The 19,804-nt window shown below is 43.5% G+C and overlaps 1 protein-coding gene across 1 annotated transcript in view; it reads right to left on the bottom strand.

Moving 5' to 3' along the window:
• epha2b (eph receptor A2 b) overlaps nt 1-19,804 on the bottom strand; it is an 81,409-nt gene that overhangs the window by 11,165 nt on the left and 50,440 nt on the right. Inside the window, exons 7-13 of the mRNA XM_028807920.2 lie at nt 19,622-19,781; nt 17,604-17,706; nt 12,954-13,006; nt 11,853-11,978; nt 7,466-7,651; nt 7,134-7,195; nt 4,041-4,250 (exon numbers count right to left, since the gene is read on the bottom strand). Of these exons, the coding sequence (XP_028663753.1) occupies nt 4,041-4,250; nt 7,134-7,195; nt 7,466-7,651; nt 11,853-11,978; nt 12,954-13,006; nt 17,604-17,706; nt 19,622-19,781 (900 nt within the window). The remainder of the gene's footprint in view (nt 1-4,040; nt 4,251-7,133; nt 7,196-7,465; nt 7,652-11,852; nt 11,979-12,953; nt 13,007-17,603; nt 17,707-19,621; nt 19,782-19,804) is intronic.

Below are 19,804 nucleotides of genomic sequence, written 5' to 3'. Positions count from 1 at the left end.
CTGGGGTCCTGAGTTGTTTCGTTGTGTGGCAGGTGCGGCAGCACGCCTTACCAGTGCATGCTCCGCAACCAGATCTGACCTGACCTCCTCCATTGTCAACTGGCCATAACTCAATAATTAATTCATGTATAGACGTTGGTTTAGTTTCCATGTGTGTTAATCAGGTTCTACTTTGTTTTCTGCATGTTTGCATCTTTACGTGTACTAATTCTATATTTATTACATTGTGAAATTTAAAACTGCAATTTTACCTGAGAACTCTGCAAAGATCTCTATAAAAAAATTAACTGAATTGATTTGAACTGAACATGAAGTAAAGCAAAACTGCTTCAGCTGCTCTTCTTCTTTTCAACCCCCAGAGGGAAGGCTGTTATTATATCCAGAATGAGTTGCTGAGATTTAGAAAATATTGCTGTGCCTTATGCATAAAACTATTCTTGTAAGGAATAATAATATTATTCACAGTGCAGGAAAGAGTCCCATTCAAATCCTCATAAATGCAATCCTTATCTTTGTTATTTCAGTAGTGCGCTACCAGACTCTCCCCATCCTCTCCATAGAGAATTAAAGATTAGCAAAGATGGAGGTCAGATGGAGATGGGCAGCCTCAGAAAAATACGTGAATGCTGCCCTACGATGGATGCAACATCAGGCTGATTCCTGCTTTGAGTCTGATAAGCCCCCAAACTGAAAAAAACGTTTAAGAAAATGGATCAACAGATTCATTTAAGATTCTTTAAAAAAATAAAGGAGTTTACTAGCGTTTAACAGTGCCATTCTTCTATTTAATCAAACAAGCAGTGTGGCTTAGTAGAGGCTGGACTGTCAACTGCAAAGATGTCACTGTCTGAGAGTGGGCAAGACCCTAATATGGCTGCGCTCCAGTTGCAGGGAAGATTTACGAATGACTCCATATTTGTAAATCACTTTAGGAGCCACCAGATACCTACAAAATATATAGCTGTGATGATAAAAGGTAATGGTGTCAGCAGAGCTCATTCTAGCAACATCCGACGCCATGGAGGACCTGGCACTGGGTGGCGTATCAGACCATCACAGCACCTCATCCACACGGACGTAGCACCACTTCAGACATTTCAACTCGTCAGTCGGTGCACTAGTTAAAATTGCCTACAACTCCCAGCAGCCCCGGTGGTTTTATGCCATTGGACAGATTCAGAGGGCACAGGGGTTGCTGGGAAAAAAGGATGATTAGGCGGGTTCTTTAAAAAGGAACCAAATACGCACAGAGGAGATCGCAATCAACTGTCTGTATTTGTTTCTACGCATCACACACACACTATTGGGTTACAACTCAATCACCATTTTCTGCATATATGTGCTGTCCTACGCCTGCTTGTCCGTCTGGTTTGGTCTTGATTGGCTACGTCTTCGTTTGTGCATCCAGTCACATCAGATCTTCACACTACAACTGGACACTGGTAGGACAAAACCTGACATTTCTTTCAGAGGGCTGTTCACTCCACACACCTTCGTCATCTGTACCGGCTGTACTGGACTGTGTTTGGAGTTTATTGTTAGTGTGTGTGAAGTGTTTACTGAGTAGTGTCTGTTGTTTCGTTCGGTTTCCTGTATGTAAATAATTATCGCTGTCAAGGAATCATATGCATTTGCATGTGTTTTCTGCTTAAAGATTATCTTCTTTATTTCTTTATTATCTATATTATTAGGGGGCTTCAAGTCTCCAACTTAAAGTTTAAATCCAAACAATATCTACATACTTCTGTCATTTCACCTATGTCCATATATTCAATCTCTTTTCACTGTTCCATCATTTCACCAAGTAATAATTTCTGTTTGTTTCCGCTAATGCGATCTTTACTTTCGAATTTTAGTACTTTCATTATCTCTAACCTCCTCTGCATGTGTATCGCGCCATCGTTTTTGAATTCTTTACGACGTTCTACTTTGTCATCTACTCTTTGTCTTTTATTTCCGGCCCAGGCCTGGTTAAAACTCTTGGCACAAAGTCTCGTCTTGTGGGACATGAAAGTATCTCTCTGAAAAAGTCACGTCTCGTCCCAGGATTTTTTTATTGTAATAGAGAGATATCTTTATTATTTATCGCTTATCAGTGTCTCTCTGTGTATAGGTGTATATGTGCCAGGTCAAGGCTGGGTGTGTTCCTGGGGTCCTAGTAATAAAATAAACAAATCCCTGTCTTCAGACAGTGTCCTCGCAACCCCAGCAAACTTAACTTGAATGACTGTGAGCTGTGCTGAAGCTTATGTGTGTCCCTGGAGACATGAGCACCGGGCTCAGGATTCAAAGCCAGACCACGGTGACCATTGCAAGATGCTCCTCCATTAATGGTAACACACTCTGAATGTAAAGCCACATACTTAATTTGCTAACATGTCCTATTTTTGTATTGCCCCTTATTCTCATGAGTACTTGCTTCTGCTCATCAACACTTGATACATCACCACTCTCCTGAGTCATAGTCCACGAGTAGATCTACCTTATAGTGGCGGGTTTATACTCGGGAGCTGACAGCTGCAGACGTGGGCTTGCGCAGAGGTTTGCAAACCCTCGTCTGTTTATAGTGCAACTGTTCGGAGTGCGACAGTAACTTTATATATCAATCTTGTAGATATTTCCATTTCTGCCTGCACAGACTTCATCTTGGCCCAGAGTCTGACCAATTTTGTGCCATTTGGCTTTCTCTGTGCATGTTTAATGCTGAATTGTATAGGTCAGGAGTGGGCAATGTCTGTCCTGGAGGGCTGCAGTGGCTGCAGGTTTTTCTTCCAACCCACCTTCTTGGTGAAAAGTCAATTATTGCTGATGAAGAAACACTTACTGCTCAAGTGATATTTTGATGCTAGATTTTAGTGGTCTCGCTTGTTAAGGTTCCCCACCCTTAATTGCTTATTTCAGTCTTAAACAGATGCATTCAGTGTTTTTAATGGCTCGTGATTAGCAATAAGATGTAAATGATAAAGCAGCCAGCAGTTCTCCATCTAGCTTGTTTCCATTTACATCTCTGTGTGTTCATCATGCACTGTTTGATTTAATAAAACACTTCAAAGAAAAAATGTGACAGACTGAAGATTATCCGTTTTAGGCTTCAAATCATTTGGATGACATCCTTGGAAAGGAAAAAAACTATGATATAAGAACCTAATATTGCAGACTAACATGCCATAGAATTAAATAAGGTCTGAGATTGGCAAGGATTGGTTTCTAATTAAGCACTTGGGTTGGAATGAAAACCTGTAGCCACTGTGGCTCTCCAGGACTGACATTGCCCACCCCTGGTATAGGTGAGTGTCTAGTGCATGTGCAGTCAACGTGCACAGGACGGGGCAGTCACAAAATTCTGGAGACATACCATTGCTGACTAGATGGCCCATGCACCATGACTGCTGACGAAATTTATGTCACACATATGCCTTAACGGACCCTTGCAGCCCGTCCCACGCGGGCCTGTACGTCTGTCTCCCTTACCTCAAGACGTCTGTCTTCATAAGTCAACACCTTATCGTTTTCCAGTCCTACTCATTCCAATAAAGGGTCAGGCTACATAAGCAAAATCTTATGACAGCAAACTGAGGCCCAAGGCAGTATGTATCCATCTCAGGACACCCTCCTGCACACACTTGGGTCAGTTCAGGATTATCAATCAACCCTTACCCACATGAAGTGACTATGCAGAGCTCAGAATGGACAGTCGCACCAAAATCCCTGGAGCGGTAAGACAGGAGTGCCACCAGTGAGTCACATTTCACGGTCATTCCTTAGATTCATTCAACTCAGGTACTTGCAGGCTAACAAATGCCACCAGTTTCTTAAAAATTCACCCAAAATGTCCCTCTTTTCCCTGACTGGACACACAGACAAAGCTGTTCAGCTCTCCTAACAATTTCAGATCACGTCAAGGCTTCCAAGTTTACTCCTCCTATCAATCCCATTGTTTAGCTTAAGGCCCAGGAACAAACATAAGAGCTCACCCTGTGCTGGTGAAACAGAATAATAAAAAAAAACACATGCAGAATTTTGAAACCCATCCCACTTACAGTGGTGGTGTAGGTGCCCTCGGGGTCGTCCTCCAGCACCCGTGACAGCCCGAAGTCGGACACTTTGCACTCGAGCTTGCTGTTCACCAGAATGTTACGGGCCGCCAGGTCCCGATGGACGTAGTTCATGTCAGACAGATACTTCATGCCTGATGCGATGCCGTGCAGCATGCCCACTAGCTGATAGGCCAGAATCTCTCCATCACGGCCCTAGGAAAGAGAAAGAAAAAAAAAGTGCGTGAGTGTTCACGGAATTAATTGGACACGAAAGCAGCTGCTATTTCATAAATGTTCAATTCACGTTATTTTTGTCGAGCTCTCTTTGCAGACGTTACAGACTACTAATCACGTGATGTGTACGCATAAAGACATAGGTTTGTTACAAAAGACCTGCGACAAAGTGGTTTGAAATGGATTATAATAATAAAATCCAGAAATATCTGTTCATTCACAGATTGTTGAACTAGGGAACTATTGAACCATGACATCCACGGTCACAAATCAAAAGCAGAAACATTCGTTCTGTTGTGTCACTACAAGAAAGTCCTGTCCGCAGGTAAATAAAACACCAAAGGGTGTGTCCCATCCTGCCAATAACACTAGAATCCCTGAAGCCTTCGATAAAACCTGTAATGCCAGGCCACTTTAAATTCCTTTGCACCTCCTCATCAACATCTTTTGTTTTGCAAGTGTGTCGATCAGCTCAAGCAGCAAGCAGCCTGCTATCCCACCAAACCGCCGCAGCTCAACTCGGACAAAAAGTTCTCCCCAGTCAAGACTCCTTATCTGTGTGTGAGGTGCCTGGAGTTGTATTGGGTAAATAAGAGATAATTATTTTTGAACACATGCATTTCATGCGTGTTCCGTATCTATGACGATTTGTGGAAATGTAGGATAACAGGAAATGTGAGGAAGGCAAGAAATGTCAGAGTTATGTGTATGTGTATGTGTGTGGTGTGATGAGGGTGTTTGAATTAAAGATATCCACGTTTAGGAAAAACAACACCACCCCACCCAGGCCAATCAGGAAAAGGTGGACAGAAGAGGGCTGAGCACACATCCCTGGGTGGGCTACAGTGCTGAGCATTGTGTTGTTGGAAATGTAGCACATAGCTAAAAGAGAAACGTTTTTCATGTTCTACTAATAATTTATGTTAATCGGTTTTGAAATACTTTGTTTTCAGGTCTGCTGAAAACAACTCTGTTCTTTATGTGTACTCATTATGTAATTAGTCATTTGTACATTTTGTAATTGCGGTTTCCAGGGAACTTTTCAGTTTGCACTCATTGAAGAGCACTACAGACAAACAAGTGAATTGAGCTGACAGCAATTGAGTATCTGCTAAACCAGGGGTCCTCAATCACAGTTCTGGAAGGCCGCAGGTTTTTGCTCCAACCCAATTGCTTAATAAGAAGCAGTTATTGCTCAAAGTAACACTTCTACTTCACCTTCGTTGTCTCACTTGTTAAGATTTTGAACACTTATTTCTTATTTTAGCCTTAAACTGCTGTATTCTTGGTTTTTAATTGCTCCTAATTAGCAATAACATGCAAATGACAAAAGAGACCAGCATTTCTCCATTTAGCTTGTTACCATTTACACCCATGTGTATTTATCCTGCACTATTAGGTTTAATTAAATACTTGGAATGAAAGTGAAGACAGAAAAGTGAAGGACTGAGAATTACTCATCTGTTTAAGCCTTAGATGATATTTCTCTATTATAAAAAAAATCTTGGAAGGAGACGAGACGTGATTTTCTCAGAGAGACACTTATATGTCCCGCGAGACGAGTCCACGCCCGGGGCCGGAAATAAAGGACAAAGAGTAGATGACAAAGTAAAACGTCGTGAAGAATTCAAAAATGTTGGCATGATACACATGCAGACCAAATTAGAGATAATGGAAGTATGAAAATTCGAAAGTCTCAAAAAAATGATAGTAAAGATCACATTAGTGCAAACAAACGGTAATCGGTGAAATAACGGAACAGCGAAAAGAGATTGAATATATTGTTCAGGTATAAACTTTAAGTCAGAGACTTGTAGATCATCTAATTTGTGTTGCCAGCGAGAATTAAAAGATTCCAAAAATGTTGTTGCAGTATGATGTCCTGTGAGCCGGAGACTTTTAACATGAGATTCTTTCAAGTCACGCCCTACTTACAACTATTTTCAAACAAGACAATGATCATCTAACCTCTGAGTCGTGTGAATACTTTTGTCAGACTCACTTCCTACGCTCTCAGCTCTTATAAATTTTATCAGCACAATAATTCTATACGTTCTAGATGACACGTCAATGACTAAGCCAGCGTTTCTCAACCTTTAAGTATTTGCGACCCGAGTTTTCATAACAGTTTTGATCGCGCCACCCTAATGTTTTTTTGAAACCCTAATAAAATTTATTCCTATATTTTTTGCTGCCGTTACACCGCTACAAGTTTAAAATTTTCCAACGAATAGCGAAATTACGCCACATATGGCAACATTCGCGCCCCCTTTTTTGCTACTTCATTCGCGCTCCACAGTTTGAGAACCGCTGGACTAAGCAAAGAAGAAAGAGCAGGGATAAACATTCGAAAAAGTCTGATTATTTATCTGAGAAAAAGAAACGATATTCACTCACGGGCAGTTATACGTTGTGTTGTCACGATGTAAGTCCAAACACAGAATCAAAATTCAATGCGATCTTGAAGAAATGGCAATTCCAAATATTGTTTTTACTAAAGTTTTAAAGTGAAAGTGAAAATAAGGCATATGTAACAATTCCCATGAAAATAACAATCTCTTGAAATTGTATATCCGGTTAACCAAACCCGGGGGTGGGCGAGCGAAGCGGGCAGAGGGCAGAGCCCCATAGTCTTTAGAAAGCGGAAGAAAATCTAGGATATGAGAATGACCTGACATGGCAGATTTCAAGCACTAACGAGCCATGAAATTAATCAAGCCACCAGGTTAGAACAAAGACCTGCAGCCACTGCGGCCGTCCAGGACTGTGATTGAGGACCCCTGTGCTAAACTAAGACATTCTGGATTGTTTAAGTCAATAGGCTCACAAGAACTCCAAGAAGAAAATGGAATGAGAACTCACCCGCAGATACTTGTCCAGTGCGCCATTCTCCATGTACTCAGTTATAATCATGGCATGTTTATCTGTGGGAAGATTTGTCATCTTTTTATTAGTATGTTAGGACACAGTCACTGGTTATCATCCTGTTTTTCCTTACCCCAATCCAGTAAACCACCCCTCCAGAGCAGTAACTCGCCCGGTACATCACACATCATTCTATCTATTCATTCCAAAGATCCCAAAATGCAATAAGGTGGCTCACGAAACCTTCATTACATCCCTGCTCAGGAAAGAAAGCCCACCGAAGAACCCCTGCCTCTGACCAAATTTAAAAAAGACAAAGCCGTAGTTACTCTTGGTGACGACGCCCTCCAGACGGATGATGTTCTGATGAGAAAACTGGCCCATGATGCTGGCCTCGCTCAGAAAGTCTTTGCGCTGCTTCTCCGTGTAGCCCGGCTTGAGTGTCTTGATGGCCACCGGCGTCTCCTTCTTTCCAGAGAATTTCAAGATACCCTTGTAGACCTCCCCAAATTCACCTGCAAGGACAGGGACACACACACACATACACTGTGAGTAGGAGTAGGCCCTAGTTCAGGTTTGGTTTGATGACGTACCTGAGCGGTACACTAAGTAACAGCTGGCAGGTTAGGGAGGTGATTGACAGGGCAGAAAAAGGAGGGGTGGGATTCAGAGGGGGATATGGACCTCCTTACATGGCTCAGAGTCAGGGTGCACACCCAGCCTCCCCGGCTCATTTCTTAGCATTCTGCTCGTCTTTACAAAAGGAAGTTGTTTATTTTATTAATAAAGCGCCTTTCACAGACAGAGTCACAAAGCACTGCATACCATAGAAAACAATTAAAACACACAATTACAAACAGTAAAACAGAACAATTAACATTTAACAAAGGAACCATAACTGGAAGAGCCACACAGTTACCCATACGCTAACCTAAACAGGTGCCTTTTTTAAATATATCAAGTGTATCTGCAGCCCGTAAAGCAATACAATAAATCCAAAAAGTAAAGCGTGGGCCCGAGAGACCACCTGATATGAAAGCTAAGGCTGCTGGTGCTGCAGATCTCCCCTTTGTAACTGGAGATCGGACTTCCTTAGTAGAGAGACGGACCACAAACAGTCCGCGTCGGCAGTAATATCTCTAACAACACAATGCTCAGCACTGCAGCCCACCCAGGGATGTGTGCTCAGCCCTCTTCTGTCCACCTTTTCCTGATTGGCCTGGGTGGGGTGGTGTTGTTTTTTCCTAAACATGGATATCTTTAACTCAAACTCCCACATCACAATACACATATATGCATAACCCTGACAGGCAGCTGCTGGAGGAGGACGTCCCCCATATTTAAACCTACAGTACAACACCTACGTCATACCAGCCTGGGACAGACAAGACTCCAGGATGGATGGATGGATGCTGATTCTCCATTTGTCTTGTCCTGGATGTCCTGAGGTGGAGTTTTTCTTAACATGGATATCTTTAACTCAAATGCTCTCATCACTCTAAAGAGATACATAATAATGCAGACAGACAGCTACAGGACATCCCCTTTGTTTAAATCCGCAACGCCCACGTCACACCAGCCATGGACAGACAGGCCTCTAGGATGGATGGATGGACGCTAATCCTCCATTTATCTTGTCCTGGTGGTCCTGAGGTGTAGTTTTTCTAAATATGGATATCGGTAACTCAAATGCCCTCATCCCACTACACAAATACACATAATGCAGACAGGCACCTGGAGGACATCTCTCAATTTTAAAAGCCCTCATCACTCTAAACGGATACACATAATGCAGACAGGCAGCTAGAGGACATCCCGTTGGTTTAAATCTACAACACCCATGTTATATTAAACTTGGACAGAAAGACCTGTTAGATGGATGGATGGATGGATGCTAATCCTCCATTTGTCCTGTCCTGGTGGTCCTCAGGTGATGTTTTTCTAAACATGGATATCTTTAACTCAAAAGCCCTCATCACTCTAAACAGATACACATAATGCAGACAGGCAGCTACAGGGCAATACCCTACAGTTAAACCCAACACCATCCACGTCATACCAGCCTTGCACAGACAGACCAGCAGGAGGTGCCACCTTCTCACCAACTCTGGCCACTGCAGTGACTTCAGCTTGAATCCCAAGTCCGGGTGCTCAGAGCTCTCTTAAGCTGCCCAGTGGCTCCTGCCATTTGTTTCCCGCTGACGTCTTCATTAAAGGTGAGCGGCTCCTCTGATTTATTAGGCCGTCACCAAACACCCAGTGCCATGTGCTTGACACATTTAGCAGACATATGGAGTTCAGGCCCCGAGCATACCCCGCTGAAGTGCCAACTGGATGGCTCAAAACATGTGGCTGCTTAACTCTTTACTTAATTTGAAGTCTTTTTTTGGTGGGGGGGGGATCCCTTTTATTAGTGTGAATTAGTGGAATGTCGATGCGGCTGATTTCCTTTTCTCTTTTATTTAATCTGCTGCTGTGCACATCTGGAAGGACAGGATATGTAAAGCATCTGCTGCCACCTTTTAATGTGAGTCTTAATAACGGCGGCACACTCCACTTGCTTGTAATTTGCTCCCAGATTGTAATTAAGATAAGCGGCACATGATGGCTTTCATCCCCCCCCAAGATCTCGTTCAGGCAGCTGTTTTTGACTTTTCTCTCCTTGTAAAAAGATCGTCCATAAAAGACCCGTCTGAACGAGCAGCGCTTCTCAGGAAAAGATTTGTTCTCTGCCTTCTTTTTTTGTCTTCCTAAGCTTGTCAAGCGTTTGGGTGCAAAAGAAAAGCTCTGAGCGCGTCTTCCCAGCTGAGTCCCAATTCAATACCTCGGCTTGACACCAGTGTGGGAAAAAGGGGGAAAAAATGAGAAAAGGCCGAGATGAGAGAGGAGGCATCTGCTGGGCGGCTGGGCTCTTAGGTGCCGGCCGTCTGTTCTCCGTCTCTCCGCGGTGTGGCTTATGCAAATCCGGGTTTGTTCACTCGGCACCTTCACGCAATGGCCGCTATGTGCCAATCTAGATCAGGATTAAGGGGAGCCTGCGCCTATCGATCAGCCGTGCCACTGCTTTATACTGTATAGCGCCTTTCATGGTGTGGCCAAACAGTTTTGAGAAGGACACAAGTGTTGCTTATCACAAAGTTTGCTGCTGCAGTATCTTTAGATCTTTTTGTCAGATGTTTCTATGGTATACTGAAGTAGAATTACAAGCATGTCATAAGTTTCAAAGGCTTTTATTGACAATTCCATGAAGTTTATGCAAAGAGTCCATATTTGCAGTGTCGGCCCTTCTTACTTTTTCAAAACCTCTGCAATCCACCCTGGCAGGCTGACTATCAATCAACTTCTGGGTCCAATCCTGTCTGATGGCAGCCCATTCTTGCATCATCAGAATTGGTGGGTTTTTGTTTGTCCACCCACCTCTTGAGAATTGTCCACAACTTCTCAATGGGATTAACGGTCTAGAGAGTTTCCTGGCCATGGACACCAAATTTCAATGTTTTGTTCCCCGAGCCACTTAGTTATCACTGTTGCCTTATGGTCCGGTGCTCCATCATACTGGAAAAGGCCTTGTGGGTCACCACACTGTTCTTGGATGGTGCGGAGAAGTTGGTCTCGGAGGATGTTTCGGTCCCATTCTTTATTCATTATAGATAGATAGATAGATAGATAGATAGATAGATAGATAGATAGATAGATAGATAGATAGATAGATAGATAGATAGATAGATAGATAGATAGATGAGTGCACTATATGATAGATGTGAAAGGTGCTATATTACAGATAGAGAGGTAATACTTTTCTCATAGGGTCTTTCACGGTGATCATGTCCAAAAAGTCCCCTCATCAAAGCAGCTCGTCCATCCTGATTTTCTCCAGCGCCAGTCCTGTCACTGAGCTGTCACTTCTTTCCCAGTCAGCACTATTCTTCATACAGTAGCTGCCTCACCACTACGACTACTGCTGTACTATGAATGGCAGGTGGAGAGGAGAAGGGGGTAGCGGGACTTCATTAAATAAACAATCCTTCCCATATTTTATTTTCTGGGATTATGTCCACTAAGTCATTTTCATTATTTTGGCTTCTGCTCATTTCAGTTTTACCGGATTCCCGAAATGATTGGTTTGAAACTACCAGTACATTTTACTAAAATTTAGCATCTTCTCTGTAATTTGTTATTTTCACACCATTTGTCAGGGTGCCAGACCCAGACAGCCACCAGTCCATCACAATGCATCACCTCACGCTGAGCCAGGGCAGCGTCATTCGCCGGCGTCTTTGGGATGGCACAGTTAAACCAAACGCCTTGCGGCAAAGCCCAGGGTCGGAGCTCACAAATTTCAAACAGATTTTCGTTTTATCAGTTTTAAATGAGAGTTTTGATTTTTAAAATGTAGCCCCTCTTCACGGGATATCAGTCACTCATAGGCAAAGAAGAGAGGAAAGGAAAGCCATGTCAGCCTGTCATCTCCCAGCAGGGCTCTGCGGCCCCTCGCTTTCATAGCTGGCTGGATCAATGACCGGAGAGTCATGGGAATCACCTCTGAGGGTGAAGGGCCAAATCTGAAACCTCGACAAGTCAAGCGAAATCACAGAAACGCGCCGTTAAGAGTGTATGCAAATAGCTCTCGTCTAATCGGCTGGCCAGCACTATGGCACTTGTCCCTGTGCTGCCTTTCATTTTGCAGGCTACTGCTGGTCACCGAAGGAAACTCACCAGCCCCGATGACCTTCTGCTTGGTGACGTTGCTCGGATGGATCTCTCTGGTAAACTTCAAGATAGCCTGGTTGGGGTCTTCATAAGTGTGGGGGTCCACGTAGAACTTCAGGGGCTTCAGTTGCTCTGTATAGAAGGAAGAAGAGAAGACGATTTGAAGGAGGTTGATTGCCTGGGGGGCAAAAGTGGCACCCCACTGGGAATTTCACACATTTTTGCAGAATGGAGGATGAATGGCAAGTGGAGAGGAGAAGGGGGTAGCGAGAGTTCATTTCTATAGGTGAATCTCTTTTATCCTGTGCTTCTCAACCATGAAAATGACGGGATGTTGAAATCAAATCCCTTCCAGGTGCCAGCTGTACCGACCACGGGGGTTGGTGGGGGGGCTGTGGGGCTTGGGGGGTGGGGGGGGTGTTGAAGACTTTTTATCTGTTCAGGCTTTGTTGTTGTCAGCCTCACTCACACCTCCTTTCCGTTTGAATGAAGAATGTGGTCAGACTGGCCAAAGGTGTGGTGGGTGGGAAGGGGGGGGGGGTGAAGTTGGCCCTGATGTGACCTGTCACCAGCCACTAACCTGTGTATAAATAAAAAAAAACACCTTGGAGCAAACTGGGGGCATAGTAACCATGCATTTCCATTAAAAAAAAAAAAGACCCCCAGGTGAATGCTGAAGGGCAGGAATCTGATCGGACCCCTTATCTATTAACAAGAATGAAATTTGGAGGTCTTATTTATCCCCCACTTCCCCAAACTGGGGTCCCCCAAACAAAAAAAAGCACTCCCCTCCCTCCCCCCAAGGAGCTGCTGGCGCTACACAACAAAGAAAGCTTTGAAGATGGGTGCCCAAAAAGCCCCTCCCCCCCCCCCCCTCCTGTCCCATGGAGTGAGATTACCATCTGTGACCTGTCAATCAGCCCGCCGTTGAATGGATGACACTTCTCACCACTGGACGCCACACTCTCACGCTACTGAGGGGCTACCGGGACACAAAAGTGCTCACAAGTGGGTGACCCCTGAGTAAAGGCAGCTGCTGACCCCTGGAATGGCTGGATGATCATAATGATGGCTGCTCGAGTATCACAGGAGTGTTGGGATTCTTACCAGGGTTGAAATAAGTGTCCTCGACTCCTTGACGACCGTGGGGGCTTCTCTTTCTGTTCAAAGGAAAGAATCATATTAGAAAAAAAAAAAAAGGTTTCTGTTTTACTCAACAGAATGTCATGGCCAGCAGCCTTATAACATATGAGTAGGACAAAACATGTCAGTTTATTAATCCATACTTTTATATTACGAAATAATACAATCATTTTACCTTTCATGCGAAAAACACTTAGGGTACAGCAAAGTAAAAATCTGAATTAAACGATATCCAGGAGAAACAGTTACAGAAAAATCTAGCAATTGGGAAGATGGATAACCACGAGGCTCTCTGTCCACACTTATTAAAATACGGACAATGAGTCTCCATTGTCACCTGTAGTTCACACACCCCCCGGCATCTGCAGCCCATCACAACGAATACCCCAGGGCCGCAAACTCGTCACTGCAACGTGGACGGGTGAAAGGAGGCTCTGATCGCGCTCTGATTGGTCAGCGCATATTAGATAGATAGATAGATAGATAGATAGATAGATAGATAGATAGATAGATAGATAGATAGATAGATAGATAGATAGATAGATAGATAGATAGATACTTTATTAATCCCAAGGGGAAATTCACATACTCCAGCAGCAAAAAATATTAAAGAGTAATAAAAAATGCAGGTAAAAAACAGACAATAACTTGAATAATGTTCAACGATTATCCCCTCTGGTGGAATTGAAGAGACGCATAGTTTGGGGGAGGAATGATCTTCTCAGTCTACAGATTATGTAACCCTTCCCTGATTGGCTCTCACTCATTATACAGCGTCTCATTCCCTGATTGCTGATTGGTTGCCCTTCACAGAAGAAAGTCAAATTCCAGCAAAGTGGGCATCAAAAAGCGGCTTGTTCTGTTGGTTACCCTCATGCATACGTCCTGTACAGCTGGAATGCTGCATACGTGCGCAAAAGGACAATCATTTACCACTTGCAGCGATCGGCAGTCTTACCATCCTTTCAAGGATCGTCCCGCTGATGTGTGCACCCCCTGTGACGGTGAACGTCTGCGTCATCTGCATTTTCAGTTGTTTTAGCGTGTAATGAGAACGATATGGAAACGCTACGGTGGACGGAGATCGTGTCAGTGTAAAAGTTACTGCTGCTGTCTGCTGAAGCTGGCATCCCAGCCCAGGCTCCTGTCTGTCTGGAGTTGACACGTCCTCCTCACGGCTGGGAGGATCTTCTTCAGTACATACTCTCCAAACAGTGGGGGCTTGTGATATAAATAAATACATAAATAAATAAGTAAATAAATAAATAAAGTTCTGCTCGCAATGCTACCAGGGGCAATTTGAGTGGGTCATCACCCAAGCAAACCTCACATTGTTGATATTGGGGGCTTTAGTTGGATGGAACATTCTTACATTTTTTTCCCATGTGAATCCATTTATGTCACTCTTGAACTCTCCGTTCTTGTGGCTCTCAAACTCAGTACTGAGGACCCCTTGTGGCTGCTGGGGTTTGATGCTCCCAGCTTCAGAATCAGTGAGTCATCTGACTGCAAAGTGACCTCATTTAATGGGCTCATTAATGCCTTCTATCTATCTATCTATCTATCTATCTATCTATCTATCTATCTATCTATCTATCTATCTATCTATCTATCTATCTATCTATCTATCTATCTATCTATCTATCATATAGTGCCTTTCATATCTATCTATTAAATAGTGCCTTTCATATACAATCATATGAAAAAGTTTGGGAGCCCCTCTCAGACTGCATAATAATTTCAACAAAAAAAGTTAACAGTGGTCTGTCTTTCATTTCCTAGGAACATCTGAGTACTGCGGTGTTTTCTGAACAAAGATTTTTAGTGAAGCAGTGTTTAATTGTATGAAATTAAATCAAATGTGAAAAACTGGCTGTGCAAAAATGTGGGTCCCCTTGTCATTTTGCTGATTTGAATGCCTGTCACTGCTCAATGCTGATTACTTACAACACCAAATTGGTTGGATTAGCTTGTTAAGCCTTCATAGACAGGTGTGTCCAATCCTGTGATATAAAGATATTTAAGATGGTGAATGGCAAGTTGTGTTTCCTTCCCTTTGACTCTCCTCTGAAGAGTGACAGCATGGGATCCTCAAAGCAACTCTCCAAAGATCTGAAAACAAAGATTGTTCAGTCTCATGGTTTAGGGGAAGGCTACAAAAAGCTATCTCAGAGGTTTAAACTGTCAGTTTCAACAGTAAGGAATGAAATCAGGAAATGGAAGGCCACAGGCACAGTTGCTGTTAAACCCAGCAGGTCTGGCAGGCCAAGAACAATACAGGAGCGGCATATGTGCAGGATTGTGAGAATGGTTACAGACAACCCACAGATCACCTCCAAAGACCTGCAAGAACATCTTGCTGCAGATGGTGTATCTGTACATCGTTCTACAATTCAGAGCAATTTGCACAAAGAACATCTGTATGGCAGGGTGATGAGAAAGAAGCCCTTTCTGCACTCACGCCACAAACAGAGTCGCTTGTTGTATGCAAATGCTCATTTAGACAAGCCAGATTCATTTTGGAACAAAGTGCTTTGGACTGATGAGACAAAAATTGAGTTATTTGGTCATAACAAAAAGCGCTTTGCATGGCAGAAGAAGAACACCACATTCCAAGAAAAACACCTGCTACCTACTGTCAAATTTGGTGGAGGTTCCATCATGCTGTGGGGCTGTGTGGCTAGTTCAGGGACTGGGGCCCTTGTTAAAGTCGAGGGTCAGATGAATTCAACCCAATATCAACATATTCTTCAGGATAATGTTCAAGCATCAGTCACAAAGTTGAAGTTACGCAGGGGTTGGATATTCCAACAAGTCAATGACCCAAAACACAGTTCAAAATCTACAAAGGCATTCATGCAGAGGGAGAAGTACAATGTTCTGGAATGGCCGTCACAGTCCCCTGACTTGAATATCATCGAAAATCTATGGGATGATTTGAAGCAGGCTGTCCATGCTTGGCAGCCGTCAAATTGAACCGAACTGGAGAGATTTTGTATGAAGAATGGTCTAAAATACCTCCATCCAGAATCCAGACACTCATCAGAGGCTATAGGAGGACAACGTCTAGAGGCTGTTAGATTTACAAAAGGAGGCTCAACTAATTATTGATGTATTATCTTTGTTGGGGTGCCCAAATTTATGCACCTGTCTAATTTTGTTATGATGCATATTGCATATTTTCTGTTAATCAAATAAACTTAACGTCACTGCTGAAATACTACTGTTTCCATAAGGCATGTCATATATTACAAGGAAGTTGCTACTTTGAAAGCTCAGCCAATGAGAAACAAAAATCCAAAGAATTAAGAGGGGTTCCCAAACTTTTTCATATGACTGTATATGTATCTGTCTACCTGTCTGTCTGTATTATATAGTGCCTTTCATATCTATCTATCTCTCTCTCTCTGTTGCCCCCTCCTTATCTGGGGTGTTGTATTTTAGTCCCACCACGTAGCTCACCCTGAAGTGTACATTTTGTCTTCTTCACTAGCACACAGTCGCTTGGTCACCCAGCACATGGCGACTCAATCTAAATTGGCCCCCGCATGGCAGGGCTGGCTGCTGAGCGGGCGTCCACTTCTGCGTATTTCACTTTAAGGCCTCTGAAAAGGAAGTAAACGCGCCCTGTGGGTTCACCATACTTACCTTTACAAGGCGCTGTATAAATCCATGAGGAATGTCAGCTCTGTGTAACTCTATGGAGTGTGTGTGTTTTTTCAAGTGTGTGTTTATTTCGTGTTTCTCCGTCTGAGTCACAAAGTCCACATCCGCCAGCTGATAGGATTGCCCAGTCATGTTTGCTTTGCATTCTGCCAGCTTAGCCCTCGGACTTTGATCACCACACACTGATATGTGGCCGATTTATTAAAGGCAAATAAACATTCCCAGGAGGAGGTATAAGCCTTGAGTCAAGACATGAGATGACAGTAATAATCTTCTCTTGCCTTGTGGAATTTTAACTTTTTTTTTTTTGTTTGTTCCTTTTTAAATCTTTAAAAGCAGAAGGGCCTGAGAATGAAGGTAGCGGCATTGCGGGTGCATTGGCCGGTGCACTCAGTGTTTTTTTAAAGCTAAAGCCAGAAATGTCAGAATGCTTTCTGTGAATGTTTAGGAGAGCCGAGCTCAGAGAGCTGCGGGTGACCAGCAGGGAGGAATGTGGATGGTGGTGGTCACCTGCTTGGCCCACAACTCCATGCCACTCCCTGGCCTGCAGGCTCCAACAAGTCGCCACTGTCTGCGGGTGGGTGGGGTGGGTGAGTGGGGTTTCTCTTCCTCAGCCTGCCCACCCACAAAGAGTGGACCACATTGGACGACCTGCCAGTCACAGGAAGTGCCGGGGCGCTATATATCCGAACACGTCACACTCGGGGGTCACTTCCGCAAAGCTCCACGTCTTCAGACCCTAAGCGGAAATGAGCTTTAGTGGGACATGCCAGTGAGCAGCAAGCCAGCTCTCATTGTTGGGACAGAAGTAATGTGCTTATTACAGAAAAATGTAAATTATATGGCTCCGCATTCCCTGTCACAAAACAGCGCAAGGCATGCATCCGAAAAATGAGGAAGAATTTGAGCGGTTGAGTACAAAAAAAAATATATAAAAACTACACCAACCTCCTCCTGAGGAACAGAAAGATTCCCACAAGCAGCAACATGGCAAGGCCACCGACAACGGCACCGGCAATGATAGTCGAGTCGTTCTGAGTGTGCTTGTCGGCTGCAAAGAGAACAGACAGGAGGAGTTAGGAGTAATGTCATCAAAACCGAACAAGCAGACAGCCTTGCTTACATCATGACGATAATAATAGTACATTTCATTGATATAGCGCCTTTCCCATGCTGAAGGCAGAAAGCGGCCCACACCAGGGCCTTTTATAAAAAGTGGAGCAGATAAGAAGGGGGGCATACTATGGGAGACACAGATGGGCAGATATGGTGGGGCAGAGCAGGACATGGGCACCACCGACAGTTATGACCCTTCGTTTGCTTTGTTTATACCAAGCAGGTCATATTTGGGTCACAGTGGTGCAGTGGTAGGGCTGCAGTCTCACGTCAAGGACACAGGGCTCTCCTGCATGGACTTTGTCTGTTCTTGCCGTGTCCACGTGCACTTCTTCCAGATGTTTTCCAGTTTTCTCCCACAGTAAAAAGACATGCGGGTCAGGTGGCATGTGTGTCTGTGCTCACCCGGTGCTGAGCTGGCACCCTGTTCAGGAATTGGTCCTGCCATGTACCCGATGCTTGCTGGGGTAAGCTGAACCTGACCTGCGAATGGATCAGCAAAAATGAGCTGGACGGATGGGTGGTCAGGTGGAGAGAACAGGGGGGGTCAAATATTAATGGCAGAGCAGACATCTAGTTACCTATATAGTGCCTTACACATCTATCTCTCTATTATATAGTGCCTTACATGTCAATCTATCTGTCTGTCATCCTGCCAACTATACCAAATTATCTATCTATCTATTATATAGTGCCTTACACATCTATCTCTCTATTATATAGTGCCTTTCATATCTAGCTATCTGCCATCCTGCCAACTATACCAAATTATCTATCTATCTATCTATCTACATTATATAATGCCTTTCATGTCTGTCTATCTATCTATCTCTATTATATAGTGCCTTTCATATCTATCTATCTATCTATCTATCTCTATTATATAGTGCCTTTCATATCTATCTATCTATATTATATAGTGCCTTTCATGTCTGTCTATCTATCTATATTATATAGTGCCTTTCATATCTATCTATCTATCTCTATTATATAGTGCCTTTCATATCTATCTATCTAGCTATCTCTATTATATAGTGCCTTTCATGTCTGTCTATCTATCTATCTATCTCTATTATATAGTGTCTTTCATATCTATCTATCTATCTATCTCTATTATATAGTGCCTTTCATGTCTGTCTATCTATCTATCTCTATTATATAGTGACTTTCATATCTATCTATCCATTATATAGTGCCTTTCCTATCTATCTATCTATCTATACCCTGCTGTTCTCTCTTAAACTCTGTGAAGTGCCTTGAGCATGGGAAAGGTGCTATATAAATAAAATGTATTATTATTATATATCTGTCTGTCTGTATTACTGTATATAGTGCCTTACATGTCAATCTATTTATCCATTATCCTTCCAACTATACCAAGTTACTATTATCTATCTATCTATCTATCTATCTATCTATCTATCTATCGATTGGACTGGTACCAGTGTGTTATACAGGAGCAGATAGCATCTGTGTCAGAGATGCATGGTGAGCTAACAGAGGGTCTGACGTCAGTGGCAGTGCAGACATCTTTTAAGTAATCAACTGCACTTCTGACATTGGTGGCTGTGCAGATGCCATATATGTAGAGAAGTTGGCATTTTTATAAGAAACAGGCATGGCGAACAAGCTGTGGGTTTAACATCACCAGCTGCACAGACTGCTTTTCTACAAAGCGTGGGCCTGACATGAGTGGCAGCACAGACAATGCCCATACCCAGCAGATGGCAATTATACAGAGCGGGCATGGCGGTGCAAACTGCTGGCTGTGCCCAGGCTCTGCTGACATGTTGTGTGGATCAAGGGCACTATTTTTTTTTCACCTGATTTCTGTGGGGATGTCAACTCACCATCTGGCAGGGTGCTGAACTCGTGCTCTGAGCTGTAGGTGCCAGGCCCCTCTGCACTCACAGCCTGCACACGGAACACATACTTGGTGGACGGACTCAGGTTGGTAATGGTGACAGAATTCTGGTCACACCTCAGTACCGTGTAGCTCTTCTCATCCACCTGAAAGCAAAGGTGTATTTTTA

Source organism: Erpetoichthys calabaricus, chromosome 8 (assembly GCF_900747795.2).
Source record: "Erpetoichthys calabaricus chromosome 8, fErpCal1.3, whole genome shotgun sequence".
Taxonomy (NCBI): Eukaryota; Metazoa; Chordata; class Cladistia; order Polypteriformes; family Polypteridae; genus Erpetoichthys; species Erpetoichthys calabaricus.
Note: the sequence above shows the minus strand (reverse complement) of the source record. Positions and strands in the feature narration are given on the sequence as shown.